Source organism: Geotrypetes seraphini, chromosome 3 (assembly GCF_902459505.1).
Source record: "Geotrypetes seraphini chromosome 3, aGeoSer1.1, whole genome shotgun sequence".
Taxonomy (NCBI): Eukaryota; Metazoa; Chordata; class Amphibia; order Gymnophiona; family Dermophiidae; genus Geotrypetes; species Geotrypetes seraphini.
The window spans coordinates 279824442-279845257 of record NC_047086.1 but is presented as its reverse complement, the minus strand read 5'-3'; the positions used below and the strand labels follow the sequence as shown (position 1 = coordinate 279845257).

The window sequence follows — 20816 nt, the reverse complement described above, 5'->3', positions numbered from 1 at the left end:
CAGAGAGTGGGGGTAAATGGACAATACTCGGACTGGAAGAGTGTCACCATCGGGGTGCCGCAGGGCTCGGTGCTTGGACCTGTGCTCTTTAACATCTTTATAAATGATCTGGACATAGGTACGACGAGCGAGGTGATTAATTTGTGGACGATACAAAGTTATTCAGAGTAGTGAAGACGCAGGGGGATTGTGAAGATCTGCAATGTGACATAATCAGGCTCGAGGAATGGGCTGCAGGCAAATCTCTCTCATGCATATGCATTGTAGATATCCTGAAAACCTGGCCTGCCAGTAGATCTCGAGGACCGAAGTAGGGCAGCCCTGCTCTAGAATGCCTCTCTGCTCTGCTCTTCTCAGCTGTCTGTGTGGCCAGTTTGCTATGAATGCTGGCTGCTTGGATGTCCCAATAGCTTGTTTTTGTGTGGTTTTCATTTGGATATTTTTGTATTCGAAAATGGCCAAAAAAGATAGAAACACCGATGGGTCAAAACATCTAGATAGGTCATTAAAAAAATGATAGACATCTTGCAGTTTTGAAAATAGACATTTTCTCTACTGGATTTTTTGATGTCTTTCCTAAAACATCCAAACTCAGATGTCCTATCAAAAATGCCCCTCCCCTAAGACAGAAATTGAATCAAAATGTTGAATCTATACTGCACTTATGTTTATGAACAATTAAACATCAGAAATAGTAATAATGAAATGTTATAAAGAATATATTGATGAGTGATAATAAGTAAAATTTAGAATAATACAATAAATTGAGAATAATACAATAAATAAACATAGCACTTTTATACATAATATCGAAAAATACAGGATGTTATTGAGAATACTACAAAAAATAAAACACTTAAAAACCTTTATACTAGTACATAATACCAAATGTGACCCTAAGGATATGAATAAAACAAATGAAATCCAGCCGTAATTTCTTTGCAACTCAGACTGGAAGTTGTTCTGCAAACTTCTCCTTACTCGACCCTATGATGGCCTTTTTTGCTTCTATAAAACTGCACCCTTGACAATGCATATGCTAACTCCAGAAGACCTCTCGAGATAGTCTCCATACCCACACATTGCACCCATCCCTAGGTTTGAGACCCTGGTCCAGTATATAGACCAGTGGTCTCAAACATGCAGCCCGCCAGGTACTATTTTGAGGCCCTCGGTATGTTACCATTGTTCTAGAACATTGCCCGCCTTACTGCTATAACCTCACGTAAGCGCTTTCCTGCATCTGTACGCGATTGTTAGGTGGAGTGGCGAGGACAATTGCATACAGATGCAGGAAAGTGCTTGCGTGAGGTTACAGCAGTTAGGCAGGCAACATTCCAGAACGTAAGGTAATCATTGGAGGCAGTGCAGCTTGTGCGTGTGTACATAATCTCGTGAACTCTCGCAAAATTCAGCACCTCTCCTGGCGGTGACTGCTTGCTGTAAGATGGCGGTTGGGTCCGGTGCTGGAGGAGATAAGAGCTGAAGGCAGTTGCGGAAGCGACCACCGGACACTTAAGTCACAAGTTGAATATTGATTCTCCCCTCTACAAAAAAGCCTAGAGGACTACACCAAAATCTTGTCTCTTGCAGTTGATACTTTAGATTAGAATCGAAATCACAATTTTGCATAGTTTATAAATCTTTCCTTAATTGCTTCTGATAATTTCAGCTATACATAGCTGAAAGCAGTGCAACATGCAGAAAGTGAAAAACTATCTAAACCTTACTTTCTGCATGTTGCACTGCTTTCAACTGTGTATAGCTGAAATTATCATAAGCAATTAAGGAAAGATTTATAAACTATAACAAGTTTTGCCTCATGTAAAGTTGTCATTTCATTAATAAGACATTAACTATTTTTTTCTGCGGCCCTCCAAGTACCTACAAATCCAAAATGCAGCCCTGCAAAGGGTTTGAGTTTGAAATCGCTGACATAGACCCAAACACCAATCATCCCCAACACACTTCACCTGCTACCCAACCAAATCTCTATATCCCTAACCAAAGCTCTATAGCCTAACCTAGCTACCACAGAGGCATTCAGAATTACACTACCTTCATAAAACCAATGCACAATATGTGTTCTCCTATCTTATGCCACTCTCCTTGCCAGCATGTATTCCACTATCCCAATCATCATAAGCCAGGATAGATATGGGACTTGTATACCAACTTTTTGTAGTTATACAACCACACTCAAAGTGGTTTAAACAAAGGTGCTTCAAACATTTTCCCTATCTGTCCTGGTGGGTTCATAATCTGTCTAAGGTACCTGGGGCAATGGAGGATTAAGTGACTTGCCTAGGGTCACAAGGAGCAGCATGGGGTTTGAACCCACAACCTCAGGGTGCTGAAGCTATAGCTCTAACCACCTTCTCCGCAGGAAATCCTTATCACACAGACCCTGATACCTTAGGCCTATCCCCATCATTCTCCCCTCTACCCACCCAATAACCTCAAAATGGCAGTGGCAAATGCAAGGTCTGAAGCTCATGTACTGTAACACCATTACTCAAGCTCATATATTGTAACACTATTACTGAAGCTCAGGTATTGCAACACCTTTACTGAAGCTCATGCAAACTACTCAGAATTGACTCCCCAGTCATTAGTAGCTAAATGACCTCCTCGCATACTGTAAATGGGACATCTTCCTAATTACCAAAACCGGGCTCAAAAACAATGATGAAGCTACCCTGGGTAAGCTGTGCCCACCAGGATACTAAGCATTAGCTTTTTACGCACCAGCACTAGAAGTAGAAGTGTAGTCACCATCATTAAGTCCAATCTCAACCCAAGACTGATAGACGCCATCACACTAGATGCACTAGATTGCCTCACCTTCTTGGTAGGTCACAACAGAAACCTATCCTTCGCCTTGATATACAAAGCACCACACTCTCCAATGACCGTCTTAGATGACCTACTATTCGTCTTTATCAAACTTGTCATCACATATAATCAAGTCATCAGAGAAGGGGACTTAAGCGCCTGGGTCAATCAGTGCCTTAGGTCCCTCCCGGGTGCATCTCTGGATGCACCAGGAAGGTGAAGGCCCACCATTTTGAAGAGGCAAGCCTGCCGACCGGAGGGAATTGGCATTACTCTGGCCGACAATCATCTGAAAGGTACAAGGGATGTCTGGGGCATGTCAGGGGGCGGTAGGAGGAAATGGACATCCCTCCTGCTGGGAGTGTCAGGGGGGCTTGTTAGGGCTCTGATGCGGTAGTGGTGGTGGTAGTAGGGAGTGGGCATCCCTCCTGCTGGGAGTGTTGGGGCCCAGTGGCAGCGGCAGGAGGGAGTGGGCTCTCGTCACCTCGAACTTAGACTATTGCAACGTAGTTCTCTCGGGCTGCCTGTGCGTCCGTCTCTCGCTTCTTCATAATGCTGCTGTGTGACTCATATTCTGTGAGAGCCATTATTCTCACATTACCCCTCTCCTCAAGTTGCTTCATTGTAGAGAGTTGCGCAGGGACAGAAATCCCACCCGTCCCTGTGAGGAAGCCCTCCGTCCCCACCCGTTCCCGCAAGGAATCCCCTTCATCCCCGCCCATCCCTATAAACTTCAGAAATAGTTATTTCATTTAATTATGCTACTGAATTAAAGGTTCTGGTAGAGACCCAGCAAAGACACTTTATTAATTTGGAAATATTAATTGGGAAGAATACATACTTTCTAAACGGGTTTCTACCAGAGCCTCTAATGTAAATATAAAATAGAAATACTCAGCTGATGAGGACCCCCAAGCTTTCAGCTGAAGACTTCCTCTGCAGTTGGCTGAGGGTCTCTTTTGCCAAGCTTGGCAGGCAGTAGTAGCGTCCCTGAGTCACAGATGCTGGCACCTCAGTGGCTCATGGATGCTGCCAGCGATTGGTGGAGAGGAGTTCTGGTCATCTCTAGAGGAGGTCCTCTGCTAGCTGTGCTTGGGGATCCCCACCAGTCATAGCAAGGGTCAGCAAGTACTTCAACACTGTAGAAATAAAACCAGAAATGCATTTCCTTTTCTTTTGAACACAATACAAAGACATCTGCTATATACATTTCCCAAGCTAACATATTTTAGTCAATAAATTCCGTTTTTTACCTTTGTTTTCTGGAGACTTATTTTTCCATCAAGTTAGTCCCAGTTTCTTTTTTCCGCTTTCCCATCTTCTGTAAATTCTTCTGTTTCTGCCCATTGGTTCCTCCTACCATGGTCCAGCATTTATCCCTTTCTCATCTTTCGCCCCTGCCCACCAGTCCCATGCCCAACATTTCTCCTTCTATCACCCCTCTCCAGCACCATGCCACATCTCTCCATCCATTCCCTTCACCACTATGTCCATCATTCCTCCCTCTTGCATCCATTTCAATCTGTCCGTTCCACCACAATATTTCTCCCTCTCATCTGTACCTCACTCCCTCCCTATGACCAAAATTCTCCTTTCTTCCCCGTGTACACAACCATCTCTTTCCCTCCCTTCCTCTCTCCCAAGTTCATGCCTTCTGTATCCAAAAACCCATTCCCTCCCCCACCTCAGCATCTCTTTCCCTTCCTTCCTCTCTCCCAAGTCCATGCCTTGTGTCTATAAACGCATTCCCTCCCCCACCTCAGCATCGCTTTCCCTCCCTTCCTCTCTCCCAAGCCAATGCCTTCTGTGTTCAAAAATGCATTACCTCCCCCACCTAAGCATCTCTTTCCCTCCCTTCCTCTCTCCCAAGTTCATGCCTTCTGTGTCCAAAAAAAGCATTCCCTCCCCCACCTCTTTCCCTCCCTTCCTCCATCTCCATCCTCTCTCCCAAGTTCATGCCTTGTGTTCAAAATTGCACTCCCTCCCCCACCATCCTCTCTCCCAAGTTCATGCCTTGTGTCCAAAAACGCACTCCCTCCCCCACCTCTTTCCCTCCCTTCCTCCATCCTCTCTCCCAAGTTCATGCCTTGTGTCCAAACACACACTCCCTCCCCCACCTCTTTCCCTTCCAAGTTCATGCCTTGTGTCCAAAAACGCACTCCCTCCCCTCTTTTGTGTTCCGCCTTTGCCTCCCAAGTTCGACCTCCTTCTGTCCCACTTTGCATCCCACGTTTGTGTCCAGCCCTCATTTGCCAACAAATTACCAACTTTCTCATCCAAATGGAGCTCAAGCCGTGAGGCTCGTCTTCTATTTCCTGCCTGCCCTGCCGCAGCACACATAGCTGACTGAAGTCTTCCCCAATGTCAGCGGTGACGTCGGAGAGAGGGAGGGCTTTGCTTAAGCCCTCCCTCCGACGTCAGCGCTGAAATCGGAGAAGACTTCCGGTCGGCTATGTGTGCTGCGGCAGGACAGGTAGAAAAGCCCTTCTTATCTGTACCCTTCTCTTCCACTGCCAACTCCAGACTCTGTCCCTTCTTTCTTGCAGTGCTGTATGGTTGGAACAGACTACCTGCATCAATACGTCATGCTCCGTCCCTGGCAGTGTTCAAATCTAAGCTAAAGGCCCATTTTTTTTAAACTGCTTTCAACTCTTAACTCCCACTCACTACTCTCAGATACCTATACCCACTATAATTTCCCCAACCCTGAAATGTCCTGTCTAAATTAGATTGTAAGCTCTTCTGAGCAGAGACTGTCTATTGACTGTTAGAATGTACAGCGTTGCGTACACCTTTCAGCGCTATAGAAATAATAAATAGTAGTAGTATTAGAGTGTCAGGGGGGGCTGTCGGGGTTCGCTGGTTGAGGCATCCCTCCTGCTGATCTTAGGTTACTGTGTTGAAGGGGGTCTGGTCAGCAGCAGGCAAGGGGAAATCTCTTCTGCTCTCCCTGCTGGATAATCAATTGAGCTGGCAGGACTTGCGGAGAGTTGCAGCTCAGTTGATTGGGGCAGGGAGAGCAGCTTTGACACGAAGGAGGAGCTGTGCTTAAAAGCAATTGCTAGGCACAGTTCCTCTCGCTCTTTACTGGCAATTCTCCACACAAATAACATGCATATAATTTGCATACTATTATGTTGAGAATCGTCCGTAAAATAAATATTGCTCCCACTACGTGCACTACATAGTCTCGCTGGATTTTACTGGCAAGTTTTGAGAATCTTTCATTCCGGGTTTTACAAAAATCCAATTCTTCCTGACAGAAGTTCACTTTGTTCTAAGGAGGCGTTCCAGTGATCTTTCTGGGATCTAACTCTCAAAATGAGAACAAGGCTTTAAAAGGTAATCCACTTAGGCTTCTTTGCATATGCAAAATGCATGCCCCTGACCTCATTCTCAGGCTCCTGCAGTACTCACTCTAACTCAGACTAGGGAATTTTTGCTTTTAGTTATTCACCTCCACCCGTGGTGTAGCCCAGGGCAGTGGCATCCCTCCCCCACCCTCTTCTTCATCCCCCGTTCCTTCCCCATCCCCTCTGCCCCATGCATGTGCCTGTTCCCTCCCCCCGTACCTCTAACTTTTCTGGCCTGAGCAGCATCACCAACTTGCTGCCTGCATTGGCTCTCTCTCCGACGTCACTTCCTAGGCTGCCTAGGTTCCCTCTAAGGATTGATGAGGTGTGTGCAAAAAAAAATATGCATGAGCGACAAGTTACATATTCCACAAATTTATGAGCAGGCACGGAGGACGCATTTGTAAACAAATGTAGTTTATCCTTGTACTCCTTATGTATTTTTAATCATCTATGGATATGTTTGTATGTTTATTGTTCAAATGGTTTTATTTATTTCCCAAAATTTATTTTTGTTATACACATTGAAAATATTTGATATTGCGTTTAAATCAAAATCTCAATAAACTTGAAATGAGTGCCCATGAGATTGTGGGAGGGTTAAATACTCAAAACTTAGAAGAATAACAATTTACTTAAAGTTTTTGCTTCTCCAGCTTTCTGGTATCTTTACATAATGCAGTGGTGTACCTAGCATATGTAACACCCGGGGCCCATCATTTTTTGGCACCCCCCCCCCCATCTGTACGAAAAACATGATTTTTAGTAACAAGCCACACGTCACACGTCACCTAGGAAAAGGCAGCATCTTACATATTGCAGTGAACAGTACATCAATACACCCATTGTAAAACTAAACAAGCCAGACCAACACAGATCAATCCTACACCGTCAATCCTAACAGAAAACTATGTCTTTCGAACACACAGAACACACCTTCGCCTAGTATGGAATATGTAATCACAAACTAACCCCTCCCATAGACAAAGGTTAAATTGAACCAGCAAGAAGCTGGACTCTGCATACAATGCTTCACAGAAACAGTGACACATGTCTCCTAAAGCAATAAATAAATAGAAATTTTTTTCTACCTTTGTCTTCTGTGGTTTCTGCTTTCCTCATCTTCTTGTAACTCTCTTCCTTCCATCCACTGTCTGCCGTCTCTTTTCCCCTATATGGCATCTTCTCTCCTTCTATGCCCCTTCCAGAAACTGTATGCCTCCCCCTTCCATCTCTCCTTTCACCCCCATTGGTCTGGCATCTCTCTCCTCTCCTTCCCTCTCCCACACCTCTCCTCTGCAATCCCTTTCCCTTTTTTCCCTCATTTCCCTTTTCAATTTATTTTCTGCATCTGTCTAGATTATGTTCTTACTACTCTCTCATCAATGTTCTTTTTTACTGTCTACCTAAAGCTTGCCACCTCTTTCCCTCACCCCTCCAGTGTTTCCCTAACTCAATCCTTTTCTCCCCATCATGTGTCCTCCTTTTATTTATCCCCTCCTTCCATCATATACCCTCTTTCTCCAACCCTTCCATCTAGTACCTTCTCCTCTCTCTGTCCACTTATCATCCAGCATCTGCTCCCCTCTTTCTCTCCTCCCATTTCCTTCTGGCATTTGCTCCCTTATCTCTCCCATCTGCACTTCCATCCAGCATAGGTTCCCCACTACCATCCAATGTCTGCCCTTTCTCCCTCCATCCACCCCTCTTCAATCAGCATCTTCCCCCTTTCTTTCCCTCCAATATCCTTCCCCCTTATGTCTCTCTCCTTTCTCTGTACATCAATTCCATCAGCACCACCCTTCCATACCACCCTGCCCCCTTTCTTTCCCTTCACCACTCTTCCATTCCAGCAGTCCTGCTCCTTTCTCTCCCTTCATGCAGCAAGGTCCCGCGATGATTGTAGCTGCCTGCTGCCAATCCACCCCACTCTGACGTACTTGCTCTAGAGCGGACTCAGCAGCTGCATGCTGGAAGGGCCCACGATGACTCGTCTGCTGGCTCTGCTCTGGAAGAAGTAAGTTACATTGGAGGGGGTGGGCCCGGCAGACACAGGGAGTTGCGGCAAAGTCCCGCAATGATTGTGTCTGCCGGGTCCACCCCCTCCGACGTAACTTACTTCTTCCAGAGCAGAGCCAGCAGACGAGTCATCGCGGGACTTCCCCACACCTGCTCCCCCAAAATTGCCATGCTTCGGTTCCTCTTTTTTCTTCCTCCCTCCCCCCGCGGGACCCTGCAGCACCATCAACTCTTACTCCCTCTAACGCCGGCCCTGCAGCTCCGGACTTCCCCGCACCTTTCCCCCCCCCCCCCCCCCGATCGCTATTATTTTAAATGTTATAGCGGCGGCGCTGTATCCATCAGTGGAGACGTCTAACCTCGGCCTGCCCCGGAACTCTTACTGCAGCAGCTGCCCGTCTAGGCAGGAACAGGAAGTCACTGTTGCAGTAAGAGTTCCGGGGCAGGCCGAGGTTAGATGTCTCCACCGCCAGGGTCGGAAACCAAACCCCCACCCCGACGTCCGATTCCTCCCCCAGCCTCCCCTTACCTTTGCGACGCGTGTGTGCGCTGTGACGAGAAACTTGTGCGCTGCGATGTAATATTTTGTGCGCCAGCGCACGCCAGCGCAGCTTAGCGGGAACACAGCGTCTTGGACTTGCTGCTCATGCCGGCAAAGAGCTAGGGGTACGGTGGGGGTGGGTGGGGGGGTGTAGAAAAGAAGGCATACAGCGACGAGAGGGGTGTGAAGGAGCAGAGAGGGGAGAGGAGTAGGGGTGCCAGCGCCCCCACTAAGACAGTGCCCAGGGAAGACCGCTCCCCTCCCCCTTATTAAACCACTAGCCTCCATACCCTAGATGACACACATTTCCTAACACTTCTAACCTGTGTCATTTTCCACCCCCGACTAAAAACTAAAAGGAAACAAGGGGGGGAAGGCAGTGGCATACCTAGCATATGTGACATCCGGGGCCCATCATTTTTTGACACCCCTTCCCATCTGTACGAAAAACATGATTTTTAGTAACAAGCCACACGTCACACATGAGTACATCAATACATTAATTGCAAAACTAAACAAGCCAGACTAGTACAGATCAATCCTGCAGTCAATCCTAACAAAAAACCATATCTTTCGAACACACAAAATACCTTCACCTAATATGGAATATGTAATCACAAACTAACACCTCCCTCTTTTACAAAACTGTAGTGTGGATTTAGCCATGGTGATAACAGCTCTGACACTCATAGAATCAGAGCTGCTACCACCACGGCTGGTGCTAAAAAACGCTCCACAGTTTTGTAAAAGGGGGGATGAAATAGAAATACATAGACAAAGGTTAAATTGAACCAGTAAGAAGCTGGACTCTGCATACAGTGCACCACAGAAACAGTGACACATGTCTCCTAAAGCAATAAATAAATAGAAAATTTTTGTTCTACCTGTCTTCTGTGGTTTCTGCTTTCCTCATCTTCTTCTAACTCTCTTCCTTCCATCCACTGTCTGCCGTCTCTCTTCCACTATATGGCATCTTCTCTCCTTCTATGCCCCTTCCAGAAACTGTATGCCTCCCCCTTCCATCTCTCCTTTCACCCCCATTGGTCTAGCATCTCTCTCCTCTCCTTCCCTCTCCTCTGCAATCCCTTTCCCTTTTTCCCTCATTTTCCTTTTCAATTTATTTTCTGCATCTGTCTAGATTACGTTCTTACTACCTCTCATCAATGTCCTTTTTTACTGTCTACCTAAAGCTTGCCACTTTCCCTCACCCCTCCAGTGTTTCCCTAACTCAATCCTTTTCTCCCCATCATGTGCCCTCCTTTTATTTATCCCCTCCTTCCATTATGTACCCTCTTTCTCCAACCCTTCCATCTAGTACCTTCTCCTCTCTCTGTCCACTTCCATCCAGCGTCTGCTCCCCTCTTTCTCTCCTCCCATTTCCTTCCTACATTTGCTCCCTTATCTCTCCCATCTACATTTCTATCCAGCATAGACTCCCCACTACCATTCAATGTCTGCCCTTTCTCTCGCCATCCACCCCTCTTCAATCAGCATCTGCCCCCTTTCTTTCCCTCCAATATACTTTCCCCTTATGTGTCTCCCCTTTCTCTGTACATCAATTCCATCAGCACCACCCTTTCATATCACACTGCCCCCTTTTTTCCCTCCACCACTCTTCCATTCCAGCAATCCTGCTCCTTTCTCTCCCTTCAAGCAGCAAGGTCCCACGATGACTGTAGCTGCCGGCTACAAGTCCACCCCACTCCGACATACTTGCTCTGGAGCGGACTCAGCAGCTACATGCTAGAAGGTCCAGCGATGACTTGTTTGCCGGCTCTGCTCCAGAAGAAGTAAGTTACGTCGGAGGGAGTGGACCTGGCAGATGCAGGAAGTTGTGGCAAAGTCCCGCAATGACTGCATCTGGTGGGTCCACCCCCTCCGACGTAACTTTCTTCTTCCGGAGAAGAGCCGGCAGACGACTCATCGCGAGACCTTCCTGCACCTTAGCGCGGCTGCCGATTCTGCTGCAGAGAAAGTCAGAGGTAACGTGACCATTTATTTTTTTCATCAAAAGGGGACATCTATTAATTGACTGTGTATCCTTTCTTTCTGCACTCAAGCCCAACAATTGTCCTTTTCTATTCCCTCCCTCCTTCCTTCCCATGTCCTTAGTGCCCCCAGTGCCTCCTTCCTGTGTCCATAGTGTCCCCAGTGCCTCCTTCCCGTGTCCATGGTGCCCCCAGTGCCTCCTTCCCGTGTCCATAGTGCCCCCAGTGCCTCCATCCTGGTCCACAGTGCCCCCAGTGCCTCCATCCTGTCCATAGTGCCCCCAGTGCCTCCGTCTTCTGTCCATAATGCCCCCAGTGCCTCCTTCCTGTGTCCTTAGTGGCCCCAGTTCCTCCATCCTGTGTCCATAGTGCCCCCAGTGCCTCCTTCCTGTGTCCTTGGTGCCCCCAGTGCCTCCTTCCTGTGTCCATAGTGCCCCCAGTACCTCAGTCCTGTGTCCATAGTGCCCCCAGTACCTCCGTCCTGTGTCCACAGTGCCCCCAGTGCCTCCGTCCTCTGTCCATAATGCCCCCAGTGCCTCCTTCCCGTGTCCTTAGTGCCCCCAGTGCCTCCTTCCTGTATCCATGGTGCCCCCAGTGCCTGTGTCCATGGTGCCCCCAGTGCCTCCGTCCTGTGTCCATAGTGCCCCAAGTGCCTCTGTCCTGTGTCCATAGTGCCCCCTACCCGTGTCTTTAGTGCCCCCAGTGCCTCCTTCTTATGTCCCCCCACTGCCTTCCTGATTTTGTCCACCCCCAAAGCCAGCCTGTCTGCCTGCCTACCTATCTCCTTCCCTCCCTGCCACGCTAAAGCCAGCCAGCTTGCCTGCCTACATCCTTCCCTCCCTACCGCGAAAAAAAAAAGCGCCTCTCTCCTTACTTTCCCCCGGTCTGCGCCGCTGCAAACTTACCTCCCCGTTGCTGAAACTAATCGCCGACAAGAAGTCTTCTTTCCAACGTTAATTCTGACGTCAGAGAGGACGTTCCGGGCCAGCCAATTACTCAAAGCAGTTTATATACAGGTACTTCAAGCATTTTTCCCTATTGATCCTAGTGGGTTCACAATCTATCTAATGCATCTGGGGCAGTGGAGGATTACCGTATTTTTCGCACTATAAGACACACCTGACTGACTATAAGACACATCTAGGTTTAGAGGAGGAAAACAAGAAAAAAATATTCTGAACCAAATGGTGTACTAATATATTTATTTGAAATCAATTTTTATTGAACAGAGAAATGATAAAACATAGCAAAGAAGGTACATGTCTTTCAAAAAATACACAACAAATTCCCCAACTCCCACCCCCCATTCCCAACCTCCCCATCCCACCCCCCATCCAAAATCCACAGTTCCACTGTCCCCGACAAGACACTAACAATATAAATAGATGTAAAGAGCAGAGATCACCCAAAAGCTACATGAGCGACAAAAGCATATGAACAGGGAACTAAGTCAGCAATCAAAAGTAAGGAAGAACAATATAAAAGACCATCAAAAAGGCAAAAGCACAACCCTGCGCCACCGGGGAGGCCCAGTCAAAATCATCTAAAATACCTTGCAAACAGAGCCCTGTACTCTGATGAGCCCTGAGAGATAAAAGCAAGGCCTCCCCCCACCCAGCACCCCCTCACCCCCCAAAAAAGTACTAATATACTTAATAAAATATAGCAGAATAATATTCCAACCATGTAAAGTCAACAACGGTATTAAGAACCATCATCACTGTCATTAACAAATCAGGAGACATTTTAAGGTTCAAGCACTCTTCTAGTTTTCTAGACTCTAGGCCAGTCTCTGCACCAAGCCCCCCTCACTCCCTGCTAGGCTCTGCACCCAACCCCACACTCCTTGCCAGGCTCTGCACCCTGTTCCCCCTCCCTGCCACGCTCTGTACCCTGTCCCCCCTCCCCTCCCTGCCCTATACCCTGTCCCCTCTCTGGTGGTCTAGCGGTAGGAAGAGACAGGAGGGATCCATCCCAGCCGACTAACAATTTTTTACACTCCTCGTACTTTTTAAATTCCTGATGGTCCAGTGGTGTATCACCAAGAGCAAGCTTTCCATGCTCCTGCCTTGCGCTGAGTCCCTCCCTCACTGGATAGCTGCCTCAGATCTCGCAGCCAGCAGCGCACAAGGCAGAAGCGAGCTTTTCGCACTCCAGCCTGGGCCCGCACTGCTTCCTGAACGGCTGCCATCAGTTTTCGCGAGACCTGCTCCTGCCTTATGTGCCACTGGCCGCAAGTTCTGAGGCAGCCATCCAGCGAGGGTCTCAGTGTGGGGCAGAAGCACAGAAAGTGCGCTCCTGCCAATATACCGCTAGACCACCAGAATTTAAAAAGGCGAAAAAAGGTACCGTATATGTGACATCATGGTCTGTGATGCAATATTCATTCCATAAGATGCACAGACATTTCCACCCACTTTTAGGGGAAAAAAACCTGCATCTTATGAAGTGAAAAATACAACTTCAGAAAGCTGAGGCTGTAGCTCTGACCAATGGTCCATCAAGCCCAGTAGCCCGTTTTCATGGAGGCCAATGCAAATCACAAGTACCTGACAAAAATCCAAAAAGTTATTATATAGTAAGGCCTTAAATTTATATCAACCCTATAAATGCAGACAAAATAGATGAAGGGAAGATAATTCAATAAATGTATGGAATGATTAAACAATCAATTCTAATAACATTCATAACTGAAATCAAGGCCATAATAGCATCTCATACATCAAATCTAAATCAGGCCATCTTCATGAATATTAAGATTAAAATTAAAATTAAAATTAAGTCATGATCCTTATTGAGTATTTAAAGAAAACTGTGGTGGACATATAAATTATACAGACTTCAGTCTTTGGAACCTCTTATGATGTATACCATTCCAAGTTCCTGTCTTGTATATTGTTGTAATCATTTATGTCCACCACCCCCTACCAACAAAATAATTAATCTACTTAATTTAATTTAATTCCCTATAATTATTATAATCACTAAATTTATTTAATTAACTATTATCAGCAGCACTAACTTTATTGTAATGATACTTTTAAAATTGTAAAGTGATAAACGCGTTTATTTGCAAAAACCCTAAATTATTAATTCATATTAAATTTCTATTACATTAAAATTTGATAAATTTATAACATTAGATTTCTAAAATGCATAATGTGAATGTGCCTGAAGCCTGAAGTGTGAGAGACTCGAATTAATAAATTAGCGTATATAAAAAGATTTTTAAATATATATGACTGTGTATAGAAAACTGAAAATGCATATGCCTAAAGCATGCATTTACCTAAAATATCTTGAAAAGTGTAAATAAATTATGTGCAACACAGCTAGCATTTATGAAAAAGGCAACACTTAGCTTGTTGTGAGGTGGAACCTGCCACCATCAACGTTGATATGATAGAAAAGTATCAATATTCCATGCCACCAATCCTGGGCAAGCAGTGACTTCCCCCATGTCTATCTCAACAGCAGACTATGGACTTTTCCTCCAGCAACTTGTCCAAACCTTTTTTAAAACCAGCTACATTAATCAATCAATCTTACCACATCCTCTGGCAATGCATTCCAGAGCTTAACTATTCTCTGAGTGAAAAAATATTTCCTCCTATTGGTTTTAAAAGTATTACTCTGTAACTTCAAGTGTCCCCTAGCCTATGTAAATCTTGAAGTAAAAAAAACCCCAAAAACGATCCACTTGTACCTGTTCTACACCACTCAGGATTTTGAAGCCTTCAATCATATCTCCCCCCTCAGCTGTCTCTTTTCTAAGCTGAAGAGCCCTAACCTCTTTAGTCTTTCCTTATATGAGAAGAGTTCCATCCCCTTTATCATTTTGGTCACTCTTCTTTGAACCTTTTCTAGTGCTGCTATATGTTTTTTGAGATAAGGAGACCAAACCTGAATGCAATACTCGAGGTGAGGTTGCACCACTAATGCAATATAGAGGCATTATAACGTTTTTAGTCTTGTTTACCATCTCTTTTCTAATAATTCCTAGCATCTTGTTTGCTTTTTTGATTGTTTTGAACACCAATGATAGATGATTACACCAAAGTGAATGTGTTTAGCTATTAGCAAAGTATGTTAAATTTATGTTATATTCCACAATAAAGTGCAGATATTGAGGGTTCATTTAATAAATAACTACTAGATTTTTTTCATAAAATGGCTTTTTATCAATGTATCGTTGCTGAATGTGAAAACATAAAAGTTAAAGCTATAATATGAAGAAATTTGCTCCATTAAACAAATATAATAGCAAATTTTAAGAAAACTAGAGCTTTATGTAATCAGTGGCTTTGAGTGACCCCAGGAGGGATGGATTAGCTTAGCTGGCAGATTCCCCAAAGCTGCTGATAGCGGGTTCCCCTGCCGCTTAACTGCTTGGGGCTTCCCGTCAGCTCAGAACTGAGACAACAGGGGAAGACCCAAACAGATGAGCATCAGGGGAAACCCCGAAGACGTGGTGTCTTTGGGGAGTCCTGCCGACTCAGCTGATCAACTGACAGGGAAAGCAGCAAAAAAATTTGACAGGAGGAATATAGAGGAGCTGTGCCTAGTCATTGCTCTGCATGAATAGCATGCATATAATTTGCATGTTATTCATGCTGAGCATCGGTTGTTGAGGAAAAATCGCTCCTGCTATAGTAACTTTCACTGTGGCGTTGGATCACAACGCATTAGGGCCTTAAAGTTCTGGGCTTTCTAAAATGTTCCACTGCCTGTCATTTTCTGATTACCCACCTACTTTCCCACCATCCACCCTTGCTCCTAGAATGCTTTTTATGATTTATATATATATATATATATATATATATATATATACTAGTATTATAGCCCGTTACATTAACGGGTGCTAGAATATATGTGTGTGTGTCTGTGTTTATTTCTTTCTCTCTCTCTCTCCTTAGCCACTTTCTGTATTTCTGTCTTTCTTTGTGTCTTTATTTTTCCTCAGCTGTCCACCCATTCTCCCTTCCTTTTACCTTCCCTGTGTCTACCACCACCCCTTCACTGCTCCCCTTATCCAGCAGCAGTCCTTCTCCCTTTTTTTATCTCCCCCTGTCCAGCAGCACCTCTTTCCTGTCCCCCTGTCCAGTAGACCTCCCTTCCTTTTTCTCCCCCCGTCTCTTCCTCTGTCCATCAGCACCTCTTTCCTGTCCCCCTGTCCAGCAGTAGGCCTCCCTTCCTTCCCCCGTCTGTTCCCCTGTCCATCAGCACCTCTTTCCTGTCCCCCGTCCAGCAGTAGGCCTCCCTTTCTTTTCCCTCCCCCCCCACCGTCTCTGAGCACAGAACCCTGTCCAATCTTGCAATATGAGTTTTCAAAACCTCAAAAAGCTAACAGACTCCAAAGAGCAAAAAAAACAGAAGCGAGGGAAGGAGAAATTCTTTCGGGGTTGGGCCAGCCCATTTGGATTTTCTCCTCTGATTTTGAAAGTGACATGATGAAGTTTAAACCACGCGTTTGGATGCTGATCAGGAGGCGATGGGAATGAAGGAAAGACTGGGGAATGTTGGTTGGAGACGTGGGGACAGCGAGAGCGTTGCTAACACCCCAGAGGTGGACGGATGAGACAGCTGGAGCAGACCTGCTGGAGAAACTGGGGCATGGAGGAGTGAAAAGCCCAGAGGGAACAGAGTGATTCAGGCAATGATGGGGCTGAAGAGTTCCTGCTGCAGAGAAAGGCCCTCGCCTCGGCCGGCTGTTGCTCCCTCCCTCTCTAGCTCATCCGCCACTTTCCCCAGCAAAGCGCAGCTTCCAATCGACATCCGGGAGAGACAGTGAGGAGATTCGTGTGGCCATCAGAAGCCGACAGCCTCCGTGCCGCCTGAAGCCAACATCGGGGAGAAATTCGGAGCTTCGGTCTGGCCTGCTCCCTGCTTGCCTTGCCGTATTGTAATTTTTAGTTGAAAGATGCAGCGGCGGCTCATCTCATGATCCCCACAGCTCACGGAAAATGGGCTCACGCAGTGGGAGTGCGCATGCACGACTAGCCTTTTATTATATTAGATATATATATATTCTAGTATTGCTAACTTTTGTTCATTTTGTCCTGACCTCAGGAAGGCGGTTATTAGCTGCCAAAAGCTGGGAAAATATGCTTTAAAGTTAATTCTATAAAAAAGATACCTTAGATATTTTTGTTGGTTGTTTTTTTTTTCTTTGTTATGTAGTAACCTTTATTTCTGAGCATTCAAGTTGACTAATATGGCAACTACATTGCTTTATCCAAATATACAAGGTATATAAAAAAATATATATATATATGCTAATTTCAGTATACAACATTCAGATCAATTCTATAGCAAAGTGCAAGAAGTCCTATACAGGATAACTTATAAAATTGCCCTCTTGACATTTAAAACTTTACAGACCAATACACCAGCATTTATAGACAGACTTTTGATCCCATATGATCCTCCAAGAGCTTTAAGATCTATTTCTCAATATAATCTTAACATTCCATCTTTAAAAATAATTGGTACACGTCGTACCTCAATCTTTTCTGTGACAGCCCCTATGATTTGGAATACTCTTCCTTTACACTTAAAAATGGAAAAAAACTTACAAAAATTTAAAAGCAATTTAAAGTGCTTTCTTTTTAAAGATGCTTTTAACTGATCAACTGTGTTTTAGTAATTAATTTAATCTTGTTTCTTACATTTATTTTCCCAATTCCCTTTTGTGTTCACCTTAAATGTTTCTCACATTTTCTATACCGATTGTATTTCTCCCCCTCTTCCTATTCGTGTCCAGGGGCTTTTCGGTCCTTTTTACCCAGTACGTATTTGTTCTCAGTCATGTAGTTTTTATTATAATTCAATTAATAATAGATGTGTCATTACAGTAATGTAAGTTTTATTTGTTAAATTTTTGTCTAAATGTTAATTTTAAATTTTGTACAACGCTTTGTAGTTTCGAAAAAGTGTTCAATCAAAAACCTGAATAAACATAAACATAAACAAAAGTAATGATAAATCTGATCCATCAGTTTTCTTTGCACAGGTGTGTGTTAACAGATTAGGAGTGGTTGGAGTTCGCTTGTGAATGACAGATTGATGAACTAACCTGTGGCATAACGGCACTGTGCACCACATTCTCCTGATTATTCTCCAGACAGTGGACTAACTCCATGGGCTTGCTGGTCTTGTTGGTGTGGAGAGTTTCTCGCTGAAACTCCAGGGATAGATCAGGTGTCAGTAAAGGAGGATAGAGAACAGTATTAACCAAATGGTTTAGCTGCCCTATGTCTTGGAAAACTTTACTTCCTTCTGCTACCTCCAACAAGGCAGTGCTACTGCTACAAACAGGGTCAGCCTGCTCTCCAGAAACGTAGTCATGATTGGTGAGCCGTGCTGTGATTTCAGAACTTTCCATATTTTGGACCACTGCAGCAGGTAGTCTCATTGACACATCAGGCATCCTTTCATTCACAGTATCTATTACCTTGTCCAGGTTTCTAAAATCCATTCTATGAATCTGTAATTCCAGCTGGAAAGAAATGAAAAGTGTGTGGCATCCAGACAGTATCGACTTGGCATACTTGTTCTTTTCTTTTAGAATAAAGAAAACTTCCACTCTGAAAGCAAAGGGAATTCCATTTTCCAAGACCTGCAAAACAAACATGTAATTAATTGGTGCAGTTCCAAAAGCAATGTGAAATCTGATGAAAGATTTTCAATGTTATAACACAGTAATCAGCACATAAAGTCCCACAGTTGAAGAGAGTACCGTAGTGAGAAAGCTTAGAATGTTCAGATGTCTTCTACCTATATTATCCACTACAACAGGGCTCAACGGACTACAGGTGCTAGATCAACATGTGTATATTATGTTATGTGCAATCTTAAATCCTCATTAATTAAATACTCATTAATTAAAGTTCTAGGCTGGTCAGGCAACATATTCATACATAGAATTTTGTATAGAGTTAAATATGTTACAAAGAATTATACTTGCTACATAAAGTTATAAAACTGTTATCAAATTATGCATATAGTCTGAGGTAATATATGGTAAATAGCAGCAGGGAAAAGTTGGCAAACCAAGAAATCCCTAGATTTAAGCCAAGGAATAAAAGAACCTGCTCTGTCACTAGAAAGAGAGCCAAAACAAGTAGCAATCAGCTAAAGTCAAAAGCTGCAGGAAATAAAAACATTCCTGCACCAAAGGCTTATTTATCCTTGTCTGAGGATCCTGACAGGCTGAGGCACTCCTGCACTAATTAGAGAGGAAAGAGGGAGAGGGGTGGAAAAATAATTGAAGGATTAGCTACATCAGAACAGTGGGAGGCAGGCAGGTAAAACTCCTCTGTCTCAGTCAATAAAAACCTCTATTTCACCTGGGAGCCTCATTAAACAGGTGGGGGAGCACAGAGTGTGAACCAGGTTCCACTGCACAGGGAAAACTGAAGCAGAAGAGGTCCATAATGTAGAAATGCTTTCTGAGCTAGAAGATTGTGAAACAGGGCCAGTGATAGAGAAGTGCATGGAATGTGATGAGTGTGTCTCAGTACAAAAAGCACAGTTACTTACCGTAACAGGTGTTATCCAGGGACAACAGGCAGCTATTCTCACATATGGGTGATGTCATCAGCAGAGCCCAGATGCAGAAGCTCGCAAGCTACAGAAGTAGATAAGCTACAGAAGTAGATAAGTGCAAAAGGTAATCCAAAACAGAAGATATGGAGGAATGTTGAGGCTCCTTATCATGAGAAAAACACCACGTAGAAAATCTAGTCCATTTTTGGTGATAGCATTGTCTAGTGGTAAGTTTCCTAGAAGCCTCTAAAACGTCTCTTACAGATTGAGAAAACTGAAGAGGAGTCATGTTGAGAGGTACCAAGCTGTCAGGTGTAGAGACTGCAGGTTGGGATGAAGCAGAGATCCCTGACTCTGTGTAAGTAGAGATGGAAAAACTGGTAGAAGGTATGGCTCCCTGCTGCTGAGTTGAAGTAGAAGGGAGCGCCAAGGTTATCTCGGCCACCGAAGAGTAATCAGAATCATGGTAGCATGGTCGTTCTTTAACTTGAACAGAGTCTTGAGAATGAGAGGGAATGGAGGGAACGCATATAGGAAGAGATTTGTCCATTCCAGAAGAAAAGCATCTGCCTCGAGGCGATGAGGAGAGTATATCCTGGAGCAGAACTGAGGCTGTTAGTAGTTGTGGGGAGCTGCAAAGAGGTCTATCTGAGGTGTTCCCCACTGTGAAAAAATATGATGAAGAGGCAAGGAATGGAGTGTCCATTCGTGAAGTTGAAGAGATGACTCAAGTTGTCCGCCAAGCAATTCTTCGCCCCTTGGATGTAGACAGCTTTGAGAAAGGTGTTGTGGCGAATTGCCCAGTCCCAAACCTTCAGAGCTTCTTGACAAAGGGAGGCAGATCCCATCCCTCCCTGTTTGTTAACATAATACATAGCGACTTGGTTATCCTTCCGAATGAGGACTACCTGGTCGTGAAGATGTTGAAAAGCGTTGAGAACCTTGAGGATCGCTCTGAGTTCCAACAGATTGATATGACACTGACGATCCGTACTGGTCCAGCGGCCTTGTGTACGGAGACCATTGAGATGAGCCCCCCAAGCGTAGGTCAAAGAATCTGTCGTGAGGACCTTCTGATGGTGGGGGGGTTTGAAAAAGCAAGCCTCTGGAGAGATTGGAAGAGAGCATCCACCAACGGAGAGACTGTTTCAATGAATGAGTGACTGTTGTGTGTCGAGAAAATGGGTCGCAAACCTGCGTCCATTGAGATGCCAGGGTCCACTGAGGAATTCTGAGGTGAAGTCTGGCAAAAGGAGTCACGTGTACAGTGGAGGCCATGTGACCCAGAAGTACCATCATGTGTCTCGCTGAGATAGAAGAGAGGGCAGACAATGTATGACACGAGTTGAAGAAGAGCTTCCAGACGTTGTTGTGGAAGGAATGCTTTGAGTTGGATAGTATCCAGAACAGCTCCGATGAATAATAGATTTTGTGAGAGCTGAAATTGGGATTTGGAAAAGTTGATTTTGAATCCCAAACTTTGTAGGAACCAAGTAGTCCGATGGGTCGCTACAATAACCCCCTGAGATGTTG

The 20816-nt window shown here is 44.8% G+C and overlaps 1 protein-coding gene across 5 annotated transcripts in view; it reads right to left on the bottom strand.

Annotated features, from left to right (window-relative positions):
- LOC117358015 (centromere protein J-like) overlaps positions 1-20816 on the bottom strand; it is a 324580-nt gene that overhangs the window by 291137 nt on the left and 12627 nt on the right. For all 5 annotated transcript variants that reach the window (XM_033939403.1, XM_033939405.1, XM_033939406.1 and 2 more), the window contains exon 2: positions 17812-18354. In XM_033939403.1, the coding sequence (XP_033795294.1) occupies positions 17812-18354 (543 nt within the window). The remainder of the gene's footprint in view (positions 1-17811; positions 18355-20816) is intronic.